This window comes from Palaemon carinicauda, chromosome 14 (assembly GCF_036898095.1).
Source record: "Palaemon carinicauda isolate YSFRI2023 chromosome 14, ASM3689809v2, whole genome shotgun sequence".
NCBI lineage: Eukaryota > Metazoa > Arthropoda > Malacostraca > Decapoda > Palaemonidae > Palaemon > Palaemon carinicauda.
The window spans coordinates 3,771,940-3,797,953 of NC_090738.1; the positions used below are offsets into that span (position 1 = coordinate 3,771,940).

At 35.8% G+C, this 26,014-nt stretch overlaps 1 protein-coding gene across 1 annotated transcript in view; it reads right to left on the reverse strand.

Moving 5' to 3' along the window:
- LOC137653847 (uncharacterized) overlaps positions 1 to 26,014 on the reverse strand; it is an 829,144-nt gene that overhangs the window by 175,869 nt on the left and 627,261 nt on the right. Inside the window, exons 65-66 of the mRNA XM_068387498.1 lie at positions 21,306 to 21,463; positions 19,793 to 19,941 (exon numbers count right to left, since the gene is read on the reverse strand). Of these exons, the coding sequence (XP_068243599.1) occupies positions 19,793 to 19,941; positions 21,306 to 21,463 (307 nt within the window). The remainder of the gene's footprint in view (positions 1 to 19,792; positions 19,942 to 21,305; positions 21,464 to 26,014) is intronic.

The window sequence follows — 26,014 nt, forward strand, 5'->3', positions numbered from 1 at the left end:
GGGAAGTTCGGGAAGTGTTTAAGACTTTGCAGCCTACAGATGACACAAGTGAAGCTGCAATTAAGGCTCTTACCACATATTTTGCTCCTCAGGTCAATAAATTTTTTGAAAGATACCAGTTTTCAGCGCAAGCTTATCAGAAAGAAAATGAAAGTTTAGATGCATTTGTGACTAGACTAAAGAATTTAGCTGTTTCATGTGAATTTCTAGAGTTAGAAAATGTTATCATAGATCAAGTAATTGCACATTGCACATCAGAAGAGCTAAGAAAGAAATTATTGCAAGATAAAGATTTAACATTAGAAAAGGTATTGATAACAGGCAGAGCTTTAGAAACATCAAATAGGCAAAGTAACATAATAGGTAGTTCTACAAGCAATAGAATGGAAAATTCTAAAATTAATACAATAGGTTCTAAGTGGAAAACCAATGACAATCAGAGAAGGAATATGACAAATCCTAGTCATAGAAAAGTGCCTAACACTAATGTTCATAAATATCAGAGTCAGGCTTATACACAGAAACAACAGGAAAAACCCAAGTGTTTTAGGTGTGGTAAAACTGATCATCTTGCATACGAAGCAAAGAAATGCCCTGCTACTGGACAGACATGCCAGAATTGCAGAAAGCTGGGTCATTTTGCAACTGCTTGTAGATTCCCTAAACAGTACGCAAAGAAAATAAATGCTACAGTTGATACTATGGGTCAAGAGAATAATGAGGAAAATGTTCATGATAATCAGGTTAGTTCAGAAACTGATTTTGCGTTTCACATAAACTCAGTCAACAAAGGTGCAAAGAAACATATCATGGTAGAAGTAATCATAAATGGTAAACCAATTTTGATGCAAGTTGACACAGCAGCCGATGTATTAATTATGTCTGAGAAAATGGCTAAAAGCATTCCTAATTTGTTATTAGAAGGTACAAATAGAGTTTTGAAAAGTTATAATGGTTTTGATATTCAGGTAATAGGTGCTTCGAACGTAGAAGTACAGTACAAAGAACAGAAATTAGAGAGAATACCATTAACAGTAGTAAAAGGCAATGGACAAACTTTGCTAGGTTTAGATTGGCTACAGTATTTGAAGTTAGATTAGCCTAGTATTTTGAAGGTTGCAGGTAGACAAGATGAAAACAAAAATGAAATGTCTATGGATAATATCATATCAGAGTTTCAAGACGTATTTGCAGATAAAATAGGTACAGTAAAGAACGCAAAGGCAATTTTAGTTTTGAAACCTGACAGTTCTCCTAGATTTTTTGCTCCGAGACCAGTACCGTATGCATTGAAAAGTGCAGTTGAAACAGAAATCAGGAGATTAGAAAGTGAAGGTTCCTGGGAAAAGGTTACATATTCAGATTGGGCTACGCCATTAGTTCCTATTGTGAAGGAAAGTGGACAGGTTAGGTTATGTGGAGATTACAAAGTAACGTTGAATCCACAACTGCAAGTAGCTCAACATCCCTTACCAAATCCAAAAGACATGTTTGCAACTATGTCAGGATGCAGTGTTTTTTCTAAATTAGATTTAAGACAAGCATTTCAACAGCTTCCCATGGATGAAACTTCACAAGAATTATGTACAGTAAATACATCCTTAGGTTTGTTTAGGCCAAAGAGATTACCTTATGGAGTTGCAAGTAGTCCAGCTATATGGCAACAAACTATGGATAAGATTTTTTCAGGAATGCAAGGAGTATTCATTTTTATAGATGATATTTTAATTGCTGGTAAAGACACAAGAGAACATAGAGAAAGATTGCGAACAGTTCTGAAGAAGTTGAAGGAACATAATATTAGAGTAAATAAGAACAAATGTATTTTAGAAGTTGATTCAGTGGAATACTTAGGTTTTGTAATAAATGGCAAGGGTATTCACAAAACTAAAGAGAAGATTAAAGCTGTACAATCAACAAAAGTGCCAGAAAATGTTAAGGAATTACAATCATTTCTAGGTTTAGTAACATTTTATGGGAATTTCATTCAGAATTTGTCTGCAATTGCACATCCATTGTATAATCTGTTGAATAAGGGTGTAGAATGGAAGTGGACAAAAGAGTGTCAGGAATCTTTTGAAAGAATCAAGCAGGAAATAACATCACCTACATTCTTAGTACATTATCAAATGGATTTACCAGTTAAATTAATATGTGATGCATCAAACATAGGTTTAGGTGCAGTATTATCTCATGCAATGCCAGATGGAACAGAAAAACCAATTGCATTCACTTCTAGAGTATTGAACAAGGCAGAAAGGAATTACTCTCAAATAGAAAAGGAAGGTTTAGCATTAGTTTATGGAGTTAAAAAATTCCATATGTATCTTTATGGTAGGAAAAAGTTCACACTTGTTACAGATCATAAACCTTTATTAGCAATATTGGGTCCAAAAGCAAGTTTACCTACGTTGGTAGCTGCAAGACTACAACGTTGGGCAGTTACGTTAGCAGCGTACCACTATGATATAGAATACCGTCCAACATCAAATATGGGTAATGCAGATGCTTTATCCAGATTACCCGTAGACAAGGCTCCAGAAGAGTATGATGACAGTGTTCTATTAATTTCTGTATATGATGTACCAATAACTGCAAAAGATGTAGCACACAGTACCAAGCAAGACCCAGTACTTAGTAAGGTTTTGGAGAGTTTAATGACAGGTAGGGACTTATGTGGAAAGGAGGAAAATTGTAAACCGTATAAGGATATATGGTATGAACTGAGTGTGACACAAGGAATAGTGATGAGAGGTTCCAGGGTAGTTATTCCTAATTCACTAAGAAATAAGGTTTTGTCTGAAATACATGCTGATCACCAAGGTATTGTAAGATCAAAGTCAATTGCGAGAACTTTTGTATGGTGGCCAGGTGTAGATAAAGATGTGGAATGTTATATAAAAAATTGTATGAATTGTGTTATGCAACAAAACAATCCTCAATTAGCTAGAATGCACCCGTGGGAGTTACCCAGGTATCCATGGCAAAGAGTGCATATAGATTTTGCAGGTCCTTTTTTGAATTATTTGTTTTTGATAGTAGTAGATGCTTACAGTAAGTGGCCAGAAATTATCCCAATGAAGACAACAACGTCTTACGCCACAATAAAAGAGTTAATGCAAATTTTTTCAACGCATGGTATTCCAGAAAGAATTGTTACAGATAATGGTCCACAGTTTACCTCACAAGAGTTTAAAGAATTTTGTAATGTCAATGGTATAAAGCATACATTTTCAGCTACATATCATCCATCTACTAATGGAGAGGCTGAAAGATTTGTTCAAACGTTTAAACACAATATGAAGTGTAGAAAAGCAAATTCAGGTAATATATTTTTGCATGTGTCAAAATTTTTATTGTCTTATAGAACAACGCCGCACAGCACAACAGGCGTGGCACCCTCAAATTTGTTGATGGGAAGGAGGATAAGGTGTAAGTTAGATTTGTTGTATCCAAGTTTGCATAGTGATTTAGAAGATAAAGGGTATAAACAAGTAGCAAAGCTTCCTAATGTAAGACATTTTTTACCTTTGTCTGATGTCATGGTAAGATCGTACAACACTCCAGAGAAGTGGGTACCAGGAGAGATTGTAAGAGAGATAGGAAATTTACATTATGATGTTCGTTTTGGTGATAATGTTGTAAAACGTCATGTTGATCAATTACAGCCGTTAAACAGAAAGACAGTAGAGCATGTGAATGTTAGAGATGAGAAACTTAAAGAAGTAGTTAGATCAAATGAGTCAAATATTAACCAAGATGGTCCAACATCCAATGTAGATTCAGAACCAATTCATGTACCAGTACAAGATGAGGTTAAAGTGCTTCCTAATAGGATTAACAGAGGAAAGCCCCCTGAGAGATTAGATTTATGAATATTTTTGCAATGTCAAGTTAAGGGGGAGGAGACTGTTATGTATTATTGTAATGTACTATATTATTTCAAGTGTTGCAGGTATTGCGCAACATTGCATCATATTGCATGAATAAGACATGTTATGCTTTATACATAAGAGTAATGATTTGTTTTGGTATTAGGATTCAAACATTTGTTGATTACCTCAGATAGAATGTGATTCTTTATGATTTGTACTGGAGTAGGATTTAAGTCTTTTCAGAGCGATGCTCTTTTGTTTAGCAATGTTTTGGTTTGTCAGATTGTGTAGGACGCTCCATATGCACTTGGGAGTCAGCTGTCACAGAGTGAAGATTATAATGTAGTCTTTTATACATTAAAGGTATCTTTTAGAATACCAACGTATTATTACCCATCAAGCCACATCGACGACGTCAGATGGGATCAGCTGAAAAATAATTACTAACGATTGTTCATCTATGTTCCAGGTAACCTAAGCATCAATATCGAACAATATCCGTCATCGTCTTCCGTGGCTGGAATGGTTTGCACCATACATATCTGTGGAGCTACGGTCTCGTTTTCGTTTAAGCAGAGCTTCAGTAAGCTAACATGTACCTTCCTTTGGCTTTTCCTTCTTCCTGGGGTTTCGATAACATAGGTCCTGTCACTGATCTTCACTAAAATCCAGAATGGTCCGTGAAACTTGTTGGTGAGAGAGAATTTCCTTATAGGTAAGAAAATCAACACCTGTTGTCCTACCACAAACTGTCTGTCCTTACTTTTCATATCAAACCTTTTCTTCATTTTTCCTTGGCTCGTTTTCAGGTTTCAGAAGGATAACTTCCTTATCCCACCGATCCTTTTCCTCAAATTCTTGACGTATTCTCCATCCGTTTTCTCTCGATCTTTCCATTTTTCTGCCAACATTTTAATCGGTACCCTTACTTCTCGTTCGAATACCCTTTCATTCATATTACATCCCATGCTTTCCTGATAAGCATTGCGTATATCATATAACATTAATGGTAGTCCTATGTTCCATTCATTTCCTGTTTCATTGCAGTACTTGGTTAACATACTCTTTAGTGCTTGATAAAATCTCTCTAAAGCACCTTGGGCCTCCGGGTGATAAGCAATAGACAGTTGTTGTTTCACATCCAACAGTTTCATCACATCCTGAAACAATTTTTACGTGAAATTTGTTTCTCGGTCGCTCTCTCTAAACAATTTCCGGAATACCAAATTTGGTAAAAAAGTCCAGTAACTTCTCGGCGATTATTTTGGCACTAATGTTCCTGATGGGTATGGCATCTGGGTATCTTGTCACTGGACACAATAAAGTTAATATATACTCGTGGCCTTTCTTCGTTCTCGGTAACAGTCCCACAATGTCGATCATTACCTTGGGAGCCTTCTTGATGTACTCGTTAGGATTTCTAGCCATCTGACAAACGTGACAGCACGGCAAAACTGGCTCACATCCTTATGCATACCAGGCCAGAAAAAGTGTTTCGTAATTTTCTCCATCATCTCTCTTATTCCCATGTGTCCCGTCTCATGTGCTACGGCAACCACCTGTCTTCTCAGCGGTGAGGGAATCAATATCTGACGGTATATGCCCCATTCAGCATTCTCAGGGATATCAGCGGGTCTATGCTTCCTCACCAGCAACCCATCCTTGAAGTAATAACAGGTGGGAGACTGCTGCACCTCCGTCTCATCCACCAGACAGTACAAAAACTCTGTTAACGTCGCATCCTTCCATTACAATCCTATCAGCCTTTTCTGACTCACTTGTCCTACTTCTAACATACAGTTTTCTATTTCTTCCAAGTCCATTGCTTCCTTGTCTTCCTGTTCATTCGTCTGTCGTTCCTCTTCTCTCAGGCTCTCTCGAGAGCTCTCCTCTTGCGTACTATCATAGGAAACCTCTTCTTCCATAAACAAATCTTCCAAGTTCATCGTTCCTTCGGTTTCTTTATCTTCTTCTACAGCCACTTTCTTCGTCATACCCCTATTCATCACACAAATAGGAAACAGATACGGGTAGTCCTTTTCGAGTTCATTCATAGGACTATACTTAAGTGGTTTCTCCTTTACAATGGGACAAGGCACAAACGGCACTCCACCAACCTAATTTCCCAGTATGAATTCTACTCCTTCGACAACCAATGAATCCTTTACAGCAAAATCAAAATAACCTGTCACCAACTCGCATGACAGTTTCAAACGGCAAATACAGTAGGAGTAACTTCCTCACCTCCTACTCCCTTCAAAATGACCGAATCTCCTGTGAAAGACTGTTCCACCAACAAAAGCACACCTCGTGTCACTAAACTATGATTACAACCTGTGTCGCGCAATGTCCTGACTGGGATCTGCTTGCTCCCATCCATAGCGGCTAACATACCTTCAAAAATATATAGTTGAAAGCCACCAAGGCTGTTTAGGGTTGTTCGTCGTGTAAACTTTAGCTGGTTTATTTTCCTTGTCAACCTTTCCCATTTTATTCTTCGTCTTCGTATTCTGTGTAGTTGAATTACCCTTAACCACTTGGGTTACTGGTTTTGGTTGGTTCGACCAACATTCCTAACTGATATGCTCTTTTTTTGCCACATTTATAAAAGACAATATTAATCTTCGGCCCGTCTTTCACAACACCTGAAGGAGGACGATTCTATGATTGTTGTTGTAGTACTGTCACATTCTGCAAATTCTGCTCTGGAATAGTACCAGTGGTACTTCCCATAATTATTACTGAACTGGTTTCCATGGTTCAGGAGGACCTGAGGAGGGTTTACGACTGATAATATTATAATCTTCACTCAGCAAAGTGGTTCTATCAAGTTTCTTCATCTCTCTCTCACAAGTACTTTTAAATATGTTCAGGCATCCCTCGTAAATATTGTTCCAGCACTATCAGTTCTTCTAAATCAGCCATCTCTCTCACTTTGGCAGCCTCTATCCATCTCTTAAAACATCGTCATACCTTATAAGCGTAATCTAGGAGAGTCATTTTCTCGTCCTTCCACAAATTTTGGAATTTTTCATAATAGTATTCAGGGGTTATCTGATACACTTGCAGCATACTCCTCATAGCTTCTTGATACTCCTCTCTCTGGTCTTGAGACAAGGCAAGATACAAACTGCGTCCTTTTCCGATAAAGACACTCTGCAATAACACAGAGCATAGATCGTCTGGCCATTCCATCATCGACGCGACCATTTAAAAATGATCGAAGATCTTATTGGGAGTTTCTTCTGTGAATTTCGGGTTCAACCTCTTTGCCTTAGCCACATCAAACGCGGAATCATGCATAGCAGGGGTCACTTCTGTCTGAGTTGATGAGCATTAAACAGTTCCATTCAGTGGCGTGTCTTGAAAATTCTCTTGCTTCGTCTCTCTCTTTTTTTCTTCCATTTCCCTCGCATGTCTTGCAATTTCTCTTGCTTCTTCTCTCTCCCTTTCTTCCCGTCTCGACTCTGCTCTCTCTCTTTCTTCCCGTCTTGTAATTTCTCTTGCTTCCATTCCCTCTCTCTTTCTTCCCGTTTTGCAATTTTCTCTTGCCTCTTCTCTCTCTCTTCCTTCCCCTTCTGCCATCGTCTTCAACTTAATCAAATTCTCTTCTGCTGCAGTTCGTCTAATCTCCGCCTCTACATTCATTTCTTCTTTCGTTCCTTCAGTTTGTGGATCATCTGATAATTGCTTCTTTACGAATTTTGCTTCAGCCTTCTCCAAAAGGTTGCGAGCTCCTGCAATATCTTCTGAAACTTTCCTGAGTTTATCAAAGCTTCTAAGGCTAGACACTTGATTTGGGCTGTAATCTTCCCACCAGTTGCATGGCCACCACATGCCATTAAAATAGTGAACCACTGAGCTTCAGTTACATTAGTTTCTGACAATTCCTGAACTACTGGGTTTTCCAAAAATGCCTGTACATTTAATTGAGCCATTTTGTACTTTACAAAATATTATGCCTCCTTAAAAATATATATCTTATCAATACACAGAATACTATCGACAATAAACTGATCAAACCTAAAATCAAAACACAGCCCTGTTATTGCCAATATTTAAAACAGACTCTCTCGATCCTATGGTCTGGGCACCAAAAAATATATATTACGATTAGCAAATTACGTAAATTCCCGAGCTCCAAAACTCGCCTGCTTTATATTACATAATTTGATACACAATAGAAAAATATCTCTGAGCTCTGAGAATAATACACAACTCCTAGATAATAATATATATGAACACTGAATATCTAGGTCTCTTTACTTTACACTCAAACCAAACTGGATGATTACTTTACTTTTAATGGGAACTATTCTTCAATCAACCTCTTACTTCGGTTCTTAGTCAGGGGATATGAACAAAGCACTGAGAAAAGTATTGCTGATTGAAATAATATACGCTTTACAAAAATAAATATATTCTATGAAAATTAACAAATTAAAAATTCAACATCACAAATAAATGACTCAAAATATTAAATCTAAACTAAAAATTAGACTAAGACAAATTGACACTATAGAAACACTTGTTTCACTAAAAATTAATTTATGAAAATGTTTAATTTTGACAATTAATGAAAAAAGTTGACACTAACACTATAGAAAATAAATAAAATTACACTTACATTTACTTAACTGATACTCTTACGTCATTTGGCTCATACAAGATTACCTAACGGTTAAGCAAAATAAATACACTTCCCTGTTTAACCTAATCTCACAAGGCCAGTTACAAAAATTTGTGCTATAAAAATGTACTTACATTAACACATTTCACTTTTAAATTAATTGCACAATAATATCACAAATGTTGGACTTAACACTATATGCAGTATATGTTGAAAAAAGATCACTATTCACGTTTTGAGAGGAAAAAACTATTCATTTTTGAGAGGAATTATGTAGTGGCTAGATAGATTCTGGAGAGGACTGTCGGATGATGGCTCTTCTGAGAGTTAAGCTGGATATCTCTGTCTCCTATGCATTGCTAGGTCCTTGTACTGCATATTATTTTAATTCACTCTAGAAATTTCTAATGAATCATTCTCGTAGCATGGGTGCATGGCTCTAGTGGCGTAAGGTTGCCAACTTATTAATTTGAAGAAGGGGTACTAACGTTGCTTGCGAGGCAACTCTCTCTTAGCTAACTCCACCCACTTCCTCTCACAACATTAAAAAAAAAAAATAAACTTTAGTCTAGAATGTTCATGCCTCTTCCAACCACGTGGAAACATGATGCAGTTCCTAGCCTGTGTGTCATACAGCTTACCTTTAAATAGAATTACATAAGACTTCGTAACAATAATGAAAACTCCATTCTTTAAAATATCGTAAATTTACATTTACGGAACTGACTGGAAATAACTCTAAAGGAATGATGAAAGTACATTACTTAATCCTATGTGAGTGAAACTCACCTTACGAGCTGGCTATAAATCTCTTAAATACACAAATGAAATACGTGAATAGAATATTCTACTCTCATGAAGACTAGCTTCGTATGAACATTATTAATTAGTTTGGTGTGTCTTAAGTATTTTATATAATAATGTAAATACTTATGTTTAACCTTAGATATAGTTATATTTCATGTATGCTGGCTATCATTTTCATTTGCTGTTAATGTTTTGCTATTGTTCAGTATACTTTTTGAGTCGATTTTGTATAATCTACGTCGTGCACAATAGTTGAACGTAACACCATTCCTAGGACCAGGGGAATGGCAGTGTATATTAGGACATGCAGTTACAAGGAGAAAAACCATGGGTGTCAAATGATACTATGGATACTGTTAATGCAGATACACTCGTTTGTAGCCTAATTAAACTTAAGCATGAAGTAGGTCAATAGAATTAGCACTTAGAAAATGATATTGTTTACATTAGCGCTAACTGGAATGTGGTAACTTTTCTTTGTAGGTGGCGTTTCTTATTTGGCCAGTTCAACGCCAGTGTCCAAGAAAAGAACATTAGTTTTGGCAGTTATTCAAAAGGAAAATAAATGAAAGTTTATTTCATGTTGCACATATATATATCATTCAAAAGGAATCAAAGTGGGCTTTTAATTTGTGTTTTGGTAATAATTGTATCAGCATTATTGGGATTGTATTTCAAACTGGTTTATTCAAATGTATTTGACACGATCTGTGGTTTACTATGTATTCATTTCATAACTTTGTAAATCTAATATGCTTTGGAATTAATATATTTAAATGTGGACCATTTATTTCATTCATTACATGATTACGAGTTAAAAGTTTGTACTTGATTTAATGATAAAAGCCGTGTCCTATTGAATATTATCAGGAACATGTAAGTGAAATATGTTTTATATTTTTACAAATTTTAACCATGCTATATATGTTATGCTACTGGTTACAAATGAATAAAGGATTATATGCATGATGTCTTAGAGTTTCCTTTTGTAAGTCAACGTCCAACCGCCATTACAGATACTATAAAAAAGAGGCAAAGAGAGACAGTGATTGTTGAAAGTTTTTGAGGAAGAAATCACAATTACAAGGTAGAGCATGCTAAGTATTCCCGTATTTAGAGTGAGGTCAAAAGAAAAGCCAGGCATAACTGGAGAGAATATTTAGAGAGGAAAGCAGATGAGGCTGACAAAGCTATGAATTCAAGGAGTGGCTATGGTGTAAGAATTGCTAATAGAATTATTAATAAAATCTCTGTGGGGGCAAAGAAGAAGAAGCAGCATATACACATAAAAAAGAGAGATGGATCTGCTATAACAACAGAAGATGAAGAAAGGTAATGTTGAATGGAACACTTTAATAAGGTCATGAATGGTAGATATGAAGGGGATAATTTGATTGGTATTCCTGAAGCTGGGAAAGACCTTCATGTGCCCATAAATTCAGTGTGTTTAAAGTTTATGCTATCATTAAAAGACTCAAGAGATGGAAAGACCCTGACTAGGGCACCCGTTGAGATACTACCGCTAGAGAGTTTATGGGGTCTTTTGACTGGCCAGACAGTGTTACATTGGATCTTTCTCTCTGGTTACGGTTCATTTTCCCTTTTGTCTATACATACACTAAATAGTCTGACCTATTCTTTACATATTCTCCTCTGTCCTCATACACCTGACAATACCAAGAGTACCAAACAATTCTTCTTCTCTCAAAGGGTTAACTACTACACTGTAATTGTTCAGTGGCCACTTTCCTCTTGGTAAGGGTAGAAGAGACTCCTCTAGGAGAAGGAAACTCCAAAATATAGCCTTGGGTAATGCCATAGCCTCTGTACCATGGTCTTCCACTGTCTTGGGTTAGAGTTCTCTTACTTAAGGGTACACTCGTGCACACTATACTATCTTATTTCTCTTCCACCTGTTTTGTTAAAGTTTTTATAGTTTATATAGGAAATATTTATTTTAATGATGTTACTGTTCTTAAAATATTTTATTTTAATGTTACTGTTCTTAAAATATATTATTTTTTCCTGTTCCTTTTCCTCACTGGGCTATTTTTCCTGTTGGAGCCCCCCGGTTTATAGCATCCTGCTTTTCCAACTAGGGTTGTAGCTTGGGAAGTAATAATAATAATAATAATAATATACGATGGAATAACTGATGATATTGGCAAAAAATGAAGTGACCACCAGAATACTTTGTGGAGGATTAATTTATCTTTTTTATTGTTTGCCAAATCGAGAGAGAGCCTTACCTTACCTTATTGCTTTATTCTATGTTTGGGTTCCCCAGGTCCCTCAGTGTGAGGCACCTCGTATATCCACCAGAGAGTCGCTAATGCATCTTCCGGTGTATTTTGCATCTTCCAGTCTTGGATGGTCTGGGATGCATCTTAGGTATTTATCGAGCTTATTATTAAACACATCTACGCTCACTCCAGATATGCTTCTTAGATGAGCTGGCAGCACATTAAATAGTCGCTGCATTATCGATGCTGGTGCGTAGTGGATTATTTTCCTGTGCACCTTCTTTAGTTTTCCTGGTATAGTTTTTGGCACTATTAATCTACCTCAGCTTGCTCTTTCTGATATTTTTAGCTCCATGATGTTTTCAGTAATTCCTTCTATTTGCTTCCATGCTTGTATTATCATGTAGAGTTCTCTTCTCCTTTCTAGACTGTATAGTTTTAAAAATTGCAGTCTTTCCCAGTAGTCAAGGTCCTTAACTTCCTCTATTCTAGCAGTATAGGACCTTTGTACACTCTCTATTTGAGAGAGAGAGAGAGAGAGAGAGAGAGAGAGAGAGAGAGAGAGAGAGAGAGAGAGAGGGGGGGGGGGGGGGTAGTTTAATGTAATGATTGTTTGTTGTGAGAAAGACTGTTGGTATAAATGAGGTTATTTGTTTATTTTTTAGCTAGCTTATGACAGTGGTGAATGTCTTGAGCGAATGCTTTTTTTTTTTATTCGAATCAAGCTAGAGGCAGTTCTGTGGGAATGCTGGATTTATCAATTATTATCACTTAGACCAGCTTTGGAAGGTATTATTTATTTTAACAGTAAGTATAATTTGTTTATAATTGCCAGGAGTGATTCTGAATGATAGAAAGTTTATTATTTATCATTGATTATAGTGCTATAGTTTAGTTAGCTAGGAGTGTTCGTAAGTGTTTTTTCTTATTTTCTTTGCAGGCCGTAATCCCTCCTTTAGAGGTTATTTTGACCTGGACTGTTGTTTGCCAGGAGAATTATAAATAGTTTGTTGATGACGACCCGGAACGTACAAGGATTTTTGGAATGGACAGCTGATAAAGAATTTTAGATAATTAAAGACCCTGCCTGTAGAATATATATTCCTTTCGTTTACGAGGATAATGATGATGATGATAATGATGACCACGATTATGACCACCACTAAATGACTGCTCAGTCCAGTTAACTGGGACTAAATATAGTTCCATTTGCCACCGATTGGTGGCTGTGCTGAGATGGATTGTTTGGTCTGTATGCGGAGGACAGTTTCCGCGTTATAAACTTATTTAGTTGTGGTGCATCTTATTTCAACTTTTGATATTTTTCTCCTGGTTTATGTGAATGTGGCTGTTTATTAATTTTTTTTGTTAAGTTTAGCTGTGTTGTCTGTTATGGCCTTAGTATAAGGATTTTGAGTAAGCGTTTTAAGTGTTTTAGTTTTAAGAAATATAGTTAGTAAGGTTATGTTTTGTTTTTATTTCCCTTCTTTCCAAGAGTCCAGTTGATGACATAAGGGGAAAGTTTGTGCTGAGGAGACATTTGTCTGATAGAGTGATCAAGGGTGTGGGGTTTGTTGTTGAAATATCCCACCACAACTTACTAAATTATTTTGTAGTATGCCACGTAAAGAGGCAAAACCTGATGAATAGGAGCTAAGAGTATTGGTAAAAATGAAAAAAAGGAGACCTCACTGATTGCAATAATTACAAAGGCATCACACTTACTCGTACGTCAGTTGTGATGAAAAAATATAGTATGCTTATTTTGAATAGACTAGTTAGAGAGAAAGATTGATTAAAAGCTGAGAGATGACCAAGGAGTATTTAGAAAATTTAGATGTTGTATTGACCAAATTTTCATTTTAAGACATGTACAGTAATGTGTAAAATATAGAAATCCACTTTTGAAGACATTTGCGTACTATGAAAAAGCCTTTGATGTGTGTTCCAGTCAATTTTGTGGAAAGTCCTGCGTTATCATAGAGTTCCTCTTAAATAAGTAAATTTGATTAAGTCTTTTCATGAGCATAACAAGTGCAAAGTTAATGTTAGTGGAGTCCTATTAGATGAATTTCCAGTAAACAGCAGAGTACTCCAGGCGAATGTGTCCTCCTCGTGGAATTTGTTAAGCATAGAGCAGCTGGGGATGGTGAGGAAGGACTGAACTGGATCAGTAATAAGAAATTAGCAGACCTAGATTCTGCTGATGATGTTGTCCTTATTATGAGAACACCACAAGATTTGCAATGCTTGCTTACCAGAATGCATGAAATATCAAAGGAAGTTGGGATCAAGAGAACGGAATATGCAATGGAAGATGAAATATCATCGGATGTAGAATAGGTTAATCAGGTAGAATCGTTTAAATCTTCAGGAAATGTGACTCTAATACAGGGTCTTTAGAATTAGAGTTTAATGAAAGATTGAGAAAAGCAAATCACACAATGGCTATGTTAAGCAAAATTAGAAAATCAAATCCCATGAAAATTGCATATAAAAATCAGGTTATACATCAGTTAAGTGAGATCAATGTTATTGCATGGAATGAGTCGTGGTATGACAATGAAACAAAATCTAACAGATTTTGTAAGAATATTGGGAGTTGAATGGCCCGACATGATTAGAAATGAAACTATAAGAGAGATTACTCGAGTGCCATATGTGAATGAGATCATGGTGAGGGGTAGATGGAGATAGTTTGGGCATGCTCATCTCACTCCTCAGGACAGATTAGTCCACCAAACCTTTAACTGAGCTCCATAAGGCACTAGAGGAAATGTAGGACCAAGGCCTACATTGCTGAGGACTTTGAAGTGTGAGGTGGGAGATGATGAATGAGGAAGTATTAATTTAAAAGCTCAAGATAAGGACGACTATTTTGCGTCAATAGCTGTAGTAGATGATGATGATGATGATCCGGCTTCTCATAGCAAAAGCAAAGGCAAATTTTATTCTGTCCACTCCTTCCTGATATGAATGTGGATGCCATGAGATTCAGGTAATAAAAGTTTGCGGCAAGCATAACAATTTCTATTTGTGTTCGATCCATCGGAATCTAGTCATGGGTGGTTTTATTTTCGATTGTCTTCTTACCATTATGGGTAGGGTATAGATCAATTAGCTGCCGACAATTCGCCGCCAGCATTTAGCCACCAACAATTAGCCAACGGTATCAATTCACCACATGGGACAATTGTCCACCATATGATGATTTACAATTAAAGATGAAAAAAAAAATCATGAGAAAAAATAAGACCTCTCCTTAAAAAATCATATCTATTTTGTCTAAAAGGATAAAAGTCATGCAGATCATGATTATTGAAACATGCATATAATTTTATTACATTAGAAAAGATTTGATATACCACACCAATATTCAATACAACTTCTTTTGTTAACATACTCATGAGCAATTTTTTTCATTTTCTTTGTCTGCATCTTGGTACTTTTTTGTAATTTAGTGGCCGGTTCATGTCCTGTGATGAATTGTTTCATATACAAATCTCTTCCTTTTCGTACTTTGTTTAGTGTTTCATTACACTTCCACAATGTTGGATGACGGCTTCTTGGTTCCTAAGAAAAGTTTCTGTGACATGCTTCTGCATAGCTATTCATTCTATCCAAACTAAGTTAATATGGTTTCTAGTTCTGAAGACAAATAATTTGACTAAAATTGGCCATTTTCAAGGAAGGGGTTATTAGTAATAACATCTATTAGTGATAACAGTTTGCTGGTGGCAGATAGTAATAGTTTAGTAATTTTAAAGGAATGAGCTATTAGTAATAGTATCTCTTAGTAATAAGAGTTTGCCAGTGGCGAACTGTCCGTGGAGGCAAATAATTGGTGGGAATTGTCTTTGGCGGCTAATTGTCGGTGGCGAACTATGGTCGATGAATTGTCCGTATCCATTATGGCTGAAACAAGAAGATGATAGAAAGGCCTCTTTTGTCTTTGTTGGTAATTTCAATGCTCACCATAGGGAGTCGTTAAATTCTGTTTCTCCTACTGATCACCATGGCTTAAGAGTTTTGTACTGCCTCTGAATCAGGCTGTGAGTAAATCACAAGTGACGCTACTCAAAGGTCTGGTAACTGCTTCAACTTCATATACACCGATTACCCTTGGCATAATAACAAGTATGGTTGGTTCTTAAGTTGGGATATCTGATCATGCCTTGATTGCATTAGTAGTGAAGACTGAGTAGCCTGTCCCAGATGTGTCATATTCATATACGATTTATATAAATCTCAAGCAGACTGGAATAGCATGATTTTTTGGGTTAGAATTAGTCATGATTGTATAATAGCATTGAGGTCGTTGTTTCTTTGAATGAGAATTTAGTCAACATAATTGACTGGTGTATCCCTTGTAGTGTGCTAATGTATTGAGTGAAAGACAAACCCTGGCTCAACGATGCTTGTAAACGTGCTTATTTGGAGAAGCAAGGGGCCTATCTTCTTTGGAAGGGTAACAGATCAGATTGACTTGGAATAACTATATTCAGCTTAGATCTTTAGCTCAGAGAGTTTATGCTTCAACTGAAAATGAATACAGTTTAACCATAATAAAAACCCTTTCTGATGCAACCCAGAAACATAAGTGGTGGGCTACCCTTAAATCTGCACTCTTTGGTGTATATGCAGCAGTTTCTCCTTTACTTAACCCAGATAGCTCTGTCACTCACTATTCTGAGGAAAAGGCATCGTTTTTGGCTTATGTGTTTCTTAGCATCAACATTATCTGTTACTCCACTATGTAAATGCATTTGTAGTAACTCAAGTCCAGATGATTACCGCACAATTTCCATAACTCCTATTTTATCTAACGTTTTTGAACGTCTTTTAGCAAAACACTAATTAGGTTGCTGAAGGAAATAATCTGTTCCCTAGTTTGCAATTTGGCTTTTGAAAAGACCTTGGAGCATGGGATGACCTTCTTACAATCTCCAATGCTGTACAATAATCTCTTGATTGTGGCCAGGAAGTTCATATCATTGGACTTGATTTTAGTGCTGGCTTTGAAAGTGTTAATCATGAGGCCCTTTTTTCAAAATTCGAACAGTTGATACTTGGTGGATCGTTTCTTAGCATCATTATTGAATTTTTAAGTAATAGATCACAAAGAGCTATTGTTGATGGGCACCATAGTGAGTATAGGAATGTGATATCTGGTGTTCCTCAGGGTAGTGTTCTTGGCCCATTACTTTTCATACAATATACTGTACATATTCCATGTGGGTTGTCCTAGAAAATAAGCTCGTTGCATTTGCAGATGACGCGCTGCTCTCTTTGCATCAATTTCATCTCCTGAAAGTAGTTCTGGGGTTATTGAATCCCTTAATAGAGATATAGCTAAAATTAGTGCATGGTGCAAATTATGGGGCATGAAGTTGAATCCTAACAAAACTCAAAGTATAATTGTAAATAGGTCGAGGGCAGTGGCTCCTCAACATCCGGATCTCAGCATTTATAATGTTTCTTTAACTCTGTATTACTCTTTCAAAATTTTAGGTGTGATTTTCGCCAGCAAATTTACTTATGAGAAACACGTCAGGTCTGTGTCTTCTTCAATTGTACAAAAACTGGCGTATTGAGAAAGTCTTGTAAGATTTTCGGTGATCAATCTATTCAGAAGAAGTGTTTTAATTCTTTTATGCAACATTGTTTCGAGTATTACTCCTGCCTGGTCTTCAGGTGTTGATTCTCTCTTGATTTGTTTGGCAGGAACTTACGGTCTATTAAATTGTTTATTCCTAATCTAGATATTAATCTCTGGCGTCGTTGTTCAATTAGTTCGTTATGCATGTTACATAATATTTTTCCAATTTCTCACCATCCTTTACAATTAAATCATCCGAACAGCTCCATAGTGTTCGAAATACTAGGTATGCAGTTAATTCTAATAGTCAGGCTTTCTCCATCATGAGGCTAAATAGTATACAGTATTCTAGAAGTTTTATTCCAGCTGTGACCAAGTTGTGGAATGATCTTCTTAATCGCCTAGTTATATTGGTAGAACTTCAAAAGTTCAAACTTGCAGCAAATGTTTTTTTTTCTTTTCTTTTTTTATTGTTGAACAGTCTAGCATGTCTCTTCTTATAGTTTATATAAGAAAATTCTGTTTTAATATTGTTACTGTTCTTAAAATATTTTATTTTAATTGTTCATCACTCCTCATATAGTTTATTTATTTCCTTATTTCCTTTCCTAACAGGGCTATTTTTCCTTGTTGGATCCTTTGTGCACATTGCATTCTAATTTTCCAACTAGGGATGTAGATGCTAATAATAGTAATAATAATAATAATAATAATAATAATAATAATAATAATAATAATAATAATAATAATAATAATAATAATGATAATAATAATAATCCTTTTGTGACAGCCAACAGTGAATTGCGTCATATACCATCGCGAAATCGATCACTTAAACAAATCCCCGAAAGCAATGTTGAATAGTAAATTAACTCCTTCATTATGTTAAGAATACCACTAACAATAGTGGATAGCTAAACAGAACTTAACTTCAGTTACATCTTGGAAATAACTGTTCAGAGTGGCACGACAAAAAGAAAGATGGTGGCTTCGCATAAACAAAACATCCAGGTAGTATTGTTTCGGTATTAGCATTGCTTATCTGTCGGTTGCCAGAAGATTTCATCATTGGAGGTACAGTGATGGGTTCAACAGAATCCGAATCCGTGAGTCTCCCCTATAAAGTACAAACTAGAGTCTGTGCTTAGCACATTGACCCTAGAGCAGGGAGAACAATTTTTGTGGTATTTTATATTGCATTAGATTCCCTGTTCTAGCCTTTTACAGAAAAGTCCTTGGAGACCCCACAGAACATTAACCCCAAAACAATTACAAAATTATTTGCATAGCCAAATCAAATTTTGTGGCATTTTATTTGGGAAAAAAAGAAAAAAAGAAAAGAAAAAAAAAACACCATTACAGACTTTCAATGCAACCATTAGCAAATCAACCGATACACTTCGCAAGTAGAAATAGATTTCCTAAAACTATGGTATTTCAAGTAATATTTTTTATATGCAACACTAACAAACAACCAAATGTATTAGAATACCAAATCGTAAAATAATCTCTTCTCAAGTAATTATATATGCTATTTTATCATTCACTATTAACTCGTTAAAAATGCTGTAAAAACATAAAATATTTGCATTAATTAAAGTAATAATTAAAGAAAGATGTGAAAGAAAAACTCATTTAAGCAATATCAAAATCTATTACCATAACCTACAAATAAAAACAGATTACCAAACCAGAAGTCTTTGAACGATTGCCTTTCATAATATTCTTTTGCACAAGAACCTATTCCCAATGGAAGGAGATTTAAATAGCCAAATGGGAACAGTGAACTGATTTTCTTGATATAGGCTGATATGTGATAGGAAAAAGAACCCAGGAAGGATAAACTGTTCTGGAATTTTGCCTGAAATGAAACGTTGAATCCAATGAGAAAATTTAATAAGATACAGAAGTGGAGATTCTGAAACACACATTGATTTTAAGATGACGAAATTTTGTAGGCTACATCACAGAAAGGATTGCAGAGAAATGCCTTGTTGGTTCAATTAACAAAAGATGGGTTTCTGTTTTCTAATATTGAAATGTAGGATTCAGAATGAAAAATGAGGCAGGTTAAAGAATTGAAGACTAAAAATTAAGACACCTTAAAATATATCCAGAAAAAAAGTGACAGTAGACAATAGCATCGAAAATTGTTCGGTTTCAAAGTACTGGAAGAAGGAATGCAAAAGACGACAGAAGTATGTGGGATGACTTCAGGAAAGGGCTACATATAAAGAGGGACATGGTGGTGGAATTAGGAGGTACGAATGGTAATTTCAAAATAATAGAAAGATCATATATACAAAGAAAAAACTGGTGATTGGTGCAGAGATGTAATGTCTAGAAGCTGATAAGGGTATGGAAACTCCTGTAAGAGGGTTCACAAAATTATGGATAAACGTGTTAGATAAAGACCTACTCCTGGATAAAGACCTACTCTTGGATAAATGAGAATGGGGAGAGACTATTTCATGTCTAACCAAATAAATGAAAGAGTTGATCTAAAGATATTCATGATGATGATTCTGACCAATTCGTAAAAAAAGTGAAACTTCAAATAAAATCTTAACACTATATGTTACAATTGAACAATAACAGAAACCCCATAAAAAAATAAACATTCAAGATGAAATCCTACCTTGTCGGGTCTTAGAATGGCTACCAAAATAAGCCAAGGAACAAGTTCTAGGTGTTGCCATTGTTGTGGGAGGATAGATATCTCAGGTGTGCTAACTTTGAGAAAATTCAGCCACATTTCTTCGTCATTTTCTAAGCTGTCTGATAAACCTGTAGAAGGAAAATGCTAATATTAGTAAAAAGATTTAAGAATGCCAACTTATTTTGAATAATCCAATTAAAGATATTAATTTTAACTTAACACTTTTAACACTTATAATTTACTATAGTGTTCTATAAAAGGTATAATATCCTAAAATCATCGTATGATAAAAATCTAGAAAAAATTATTATTGATATGAAAGAAAGAGAACAAATAAGTAGCTAAAAATATAACAAAACTCTTAAAAGGAACATTTAAAATTAATGCTAGGTTCTGCAATAGGGAATTTAATTAGAACTGAATATTTCCCCAGGATAGATGGATCACCAAAAACCTTGTAAGACTTCCTCAATATAGGGTGTATAAAATGTTTTTTTTCTTTTTCTTTGGATGGGGGGGGGTCAATTAAAAAGCCTAAGTTCCTCATAAGTGAATTTGCAGTCAAGGGAAAAGCACGCACGAAATGACAAAATTACATGTAATAAGAAAAACAATTTAAATACAAACATTATGTTTTAATTTTTCAGTCAAATATTAGCAACTTTTTCTCACGTAGGTGACTGTCAAAGGAAATTAGTATGAGTAACACTAAGATAATATTAAATGAAAAGGCAGAGTCAACTAATAATGGTTATGGACGAACCTCTAGAGACTGTTAATGAATTTACGTACTTAGGACAGTGTTTTCCCAGGATATGAGACCGAAATTGAAAGAGGTATAAGCATGGGATGGAGAGCTTTTGTTAAACTAAATGAGATTATGAAGAATAAAATGCCACTTTCTCTATAAAGAATAGTATTTAATCAGATGGTCCTACCAGTCTTAACTTATGCATCAGAAACTTGAAGCCGTACTAAAGCCTTACAACTCATCGAGCTATGGAAAGAATCATGATGAGATTATCATTAAGAGTCAGAAAAAGAGCAACATGTATATGCGAGCAAACTAATATAAAGGATGTTCTAAAAATATATAAGAAAAAGAAATGGACATGAGTAGGACATATACTGAGAATGACAGATATTAGATGGACATGAAGAATAACAGAATGGGTCCTTGGAGATTGAAAACAAAACAGGGGAAGGAAGAGAAGACAATGGATAGACAGGCGTTGAGAAAAAGGGTAGCTTTTCGAGGATAAAGCATATGAATTTCAAGAGTGCATATATCTAATAAGTTTTATCATTAATGCAGAATTCTATCTATCTAAAAGCAGTATCCCTTTTAAAAATCAGGTATAGAAAAAAATATCCATGTGTATATCAAAAGTAAAATGGCAAATAAACTGAAGGGATAGAAATTGAGAATTTGATGTATTCAGGATATTGCAAATTTATGCAGATGTAAGCTAGTACACTGGATGAACGTTACCTCTGAAAACATCAAGCATCTGCAGATGATATAATGCTGGCCAAGCATTAACCAGATCTAAATGCAGAGACGTAGGTGGAAGAGGAGCATTACTAGTTGAGTTAGCTGCAACTTTCTGAAGCATCAACTCCTCCTGGTCCTTCAATTTTCCTGAGACTCTGTGAACAAAAAAAAAAAAAAAAACAGAACCCTGAGGCACCATAACATACAAAACCTTCATCCACAAAGACTTTCAATTATAAACAATAGTGGAATAAGGGGTTTTGACATACGAAAAACCTATTTCTTGGGAGGTACTGTATGGTCTCCATGAACTTTCCTGTAGGAGGTTTTTTGGACAGGGAATCCAATACAAGAAAATATCAAAGAAATAATGTCTTCCATGCTTCAGGGCCAGTATATCAATCTGCATAGCCCAGAATCAGTGAATATGAGAGAGACCCACGGAATCAAGCTTTATTGAATACGTCACAGCACCTCTTATGCTAGAAAACGTCGGCCAACTAATGCCACATCATCACCGAGAACCAATACCCTTTTACCATAACCTACAACTGCAGAATACAATGCTGATGGACATATGCGATCCCAGAGTTCCTTACTAGGCAAACATTTACTCACATAGAAAGGAGAAAAAATAGAGAGCTCTCTCAAGCCTAATAATGATAATTCTATACTCTTAGCAAAATAATCTCATTGCATGCAGATAAGTCAATTAAGAGGGTTCAAAGTCCTGCCCCAAAAGGCATTGATACTGGGCATGGCACCATCTGGGAATTGTATGATTACTGCCGTCAACATAGTTACACTTGACATTGATTTCACTTTCTTTATTCATTATAGAAAATTCCTAAATGAAAACAATCCTCATAAGAAGGAAAGCTCACTTCCTCTATTCATAAGTATCATACTGTGACGAGCCAAGAGTAGGAGGTGAAAGCAACTGAGTAACTTCATTACGACATATCGAATATATATACACACTAGGTCCCAGTAAGAAGGTCACAAAATACAGACATGCTATTTCTTGTCAGACCGGCAACCGGTTCTGTTAACAGTTAACAATGGAATATGTAGACACGCTAAAACAAGTTGCTGTCAGTGCGAGGGGAGAGAGAAGATACAAAGGATACTATATACAAAAAAGAGAAATGTCGTGTGACACACGGGTGGTACATGGTTCCCCCCATAAAAATGACATACTGTACATGTTAAATAGGGCGTCCTACTCTAGAGAGGCGAACTGTAGGCAGGTCATCTGGCAGGAGATAAGCAGGTTTTAGACGATCAATGGAGACCCAGTCTTCTTTGTAGGAATGCTTTCGGATTGCGTCGAATCTAACTGGAGGTTGAGACAACTAGACCCAGAATGTGTGTCTAAATTTTTATGTAAAAAAATTTTAGCTACCAAGTATTCTGTAAAGGTTAATTACTGCAGTTTTACTTCCCAATAGGAGTAAACCCCAGTCTCTTTCAATGATAAGCAAGGTCTCTATCAATCATGCCACACAAGGCTCTTGTATAAAGCCTTAAACCAGCAGAGGTAAAGAAGTAACAATATACTTTAACTTAAACAATCCCACGCATTCACAAAACATAGGCAGCAAAGGTGTATACTGTACGCCGATTTAAAGGCCGCTCATAAATGAGAGAGACAAGGAACAGTGACATTGTCCTAGCAAGCAGGCAAATTCCCAAGAGACTGACCATATATACATATGATCAGCGCCCAGGCAATGGTTGCTGATGATTCAGCAGGTAGACCTATAGGTTCTGCTAAACCTTCCATCCTTAGTTCACAAGGATGGTGAGGTTGCAGCCACTAAAGGAACTAACAACTTTGAGAGGGACTTGAACCCCAGTCTGGTGATCACCAAGCAGGGGTGTTACTAATAGGCCACAACAACCCTATAGAAGACTGTTACTTAGCCTAGAAACCTACTCCAAGGATCAATGCTTAGATTAGGCTAACCAAGTATATGAAAGCGAGATAAATTTGTAAAAAAATTATGGTGTGAGATAAGGTATTAAACCTAAACACTTATCAAACTAATGTGAAAAAAGTCATCAGTTGTACTTGTGCTGTATGACAAAAAGTAAACAATTCTACAATATGCTAGGCTAAAATTTACAACCACGATGTAGACTTGGTTAACCCTTCCCATGCTGTCATGAAGAACCTAAACTAAATGGCATCATACGGTGATTAGTAATACTTAAAGTAAACAGTACCCTAAGACGAATAATTTGTTACGTTTATTGCTTTAATTCTATCACTACACATAACAAAATCAGAAGTTAATCTACTGTACTTTTAACCTAAAAGTTGAGGACGATACACAAGTTTTCTGGTGCTAAGAGCATTCAGAAAAGTATGTCCGTCTGCTTATTCACTGGCGCATAAAAGCTGGTAGTCAAGTGCAAACAAGCACCTAAGTAGCTTTGTTTCTAGTATCAGTATAGTTCTCGTTGATAACTTGTCTTGGGTTACTCAGCGTATTTCAGCATAAGAACTGCTGTGACTAACTCAATAAAGCCGGAATCCGTGGGTCTCCCTTATGATCACTGAGTGCGTATTATTTCTATTGATGCTTTGGCCCAGAAGCAGGGAAAACAAAATCTTTTTTGCATTTTCTTTTTTCATTGGATTTCAAGATCTAGCCTTCCATTGTAAAGTTCTTCAAGAAAACACACCATATTACTGTAATCCCAAAAATGGAATATTGGGCATTTGTCAACTTTTATCAAATGAAAAGTGACTCAGTAAGCGTCATTCACTAATACAGTATATATATGAAAAACAAGATTTTGATAATAAAATTTCATTGCTATACTCACCTGACCTGATATTCATATTGCTTTTCTCCAGATGCTCAGTTTGATCAACTTTTATCCATATGATTTTAAAATTTAAATATTTTCCCATTTTCTTTCCTTCAACTGGAGAACCGCATGCACTTTTAAAAGAAATCAGCACTCTAATGGTAAGTAGTAATTAGAGTGCCATTCTTTTTGTCTCCTCAGTTTTGAAGTCAACATTATCCCTATCCTCTTGAAAACACGAAGCAGTGAGGAAGACGGTATAGAAACAAAAAATATTATTACCAAAATAAAGTTTATTTCAACGAACTTCCCATTATGTTCAATTTGTTGATTCCCGCTCTCTACTGGGCGTGGGACACCAGTGAAGGAAAGAGGTAGGATATATCTAATCATGAGTCATAAACTTTACCATGATTAAGATTTACTAACCTGGTCTAGATTACTTTCAGCAAACCATCTCAAAATATGGATACAGGAATCCAGATTTTTTAATAAAGCTTTTCAAAATAAATGGACACTGACTTACAGTTTATTCCTCTAAGCAGAGCAGTGGTTCTTAAACTTTTTTGCCTTGGGCCCCCTTCTGCATTAAGCAAAGATCCCATGCCCCCCCCCCCCCCCCTCCCCACCCTTGAAATTTCTGCCAAAGTAGAAAGTATTATTTCAATAAAATAAACATTGTTCATAGAAAATGGGTAAAATAAATATATCATGATGAAACAAAATTTTATCATAATCTTTTTTCAAACTAATTTAGCATTATACAGATTACAGTTATTACATTGATAGAAAATACTGGAAAAAATTCAAATTACTGCAAAAATAAACATAATTTTTACTCTTAATACAATCATTCATCCTCCTTAGTGATTGATTTATCCATATTTATGTAGTATTGTAAAACAAAAGCCATCATAATTACTACATTTTTATTTTCATTGTTACTATTTTAACTACTTGTGCCCCCCTTGAAAGCTCCTGGCACCCCCCCCCCCTAGGGGGGCACGCCTCCCAGTTTAAGAATCACTGAAGTAGAGGGAGATAGATATTTCTTAGGCGATGTTATCTAGATGAAGGAGTATATCTGCTTACCCCCGCCCCTCCTACATTTGGGTGTCTTGTATATTGTAGGTGTAGACTCTAACTGGATAATCAGACTTTTTTCTGTGTATCCTTCCATATTCATCAGATTCTTGTTCTTGTTCTTCTTCTTCTTCTTCTTTTTCTTATTATTATTATTATTATTATCATTATTATTATTATTATTATTATTATTATTATTATTATTATTATTATTAATATTATTATTACTTGCTAAGCTACAACCCTAGTTGGAAAAGCATGATGCTATAAGGCCAGGGGCCCCAAGAGGGAATATAGCTCAGTGAGGAAAGGAAACAAAGAAAAATGAAATATTTTAAAAGCAGTAACAACATTAAAATAAATATTTCCTATATAAACTATAAAAACTTTAACAAAACAAGAGGAAGAGAAATAAGATAGAATAGTGTGTCCGAGTGTACCCTCAAGTAAGAAAACTCTAACCCAAGACAGTGGAAGAACATGGTACAGAGGCTATGGCACTACCCAAGACTAGGGAACAATGGTTTGATTTTGGAGTGTCATCCTCCTAGAAGAGGTGGTTAGCATAGCTAAAGAGTCTCTTCTACCCTTACCGAAAGGAAAGTGGCCACTGAACAATTACAGTGCAGTAGTTAACCCTTTGAGTGAAGAAGAATTGTTTGGTATTCTTAGTGCTGTTAGGTGTATGAGGACAGAGGAGAATATGTAAAGAATAGGCCAGACTATTCGGTGTAAGTGTAGGCAAAGGGAAAATTAACTGTAACCAGAGAAAAGTATCCAATGTACTACCGTCTGGCCAGTCA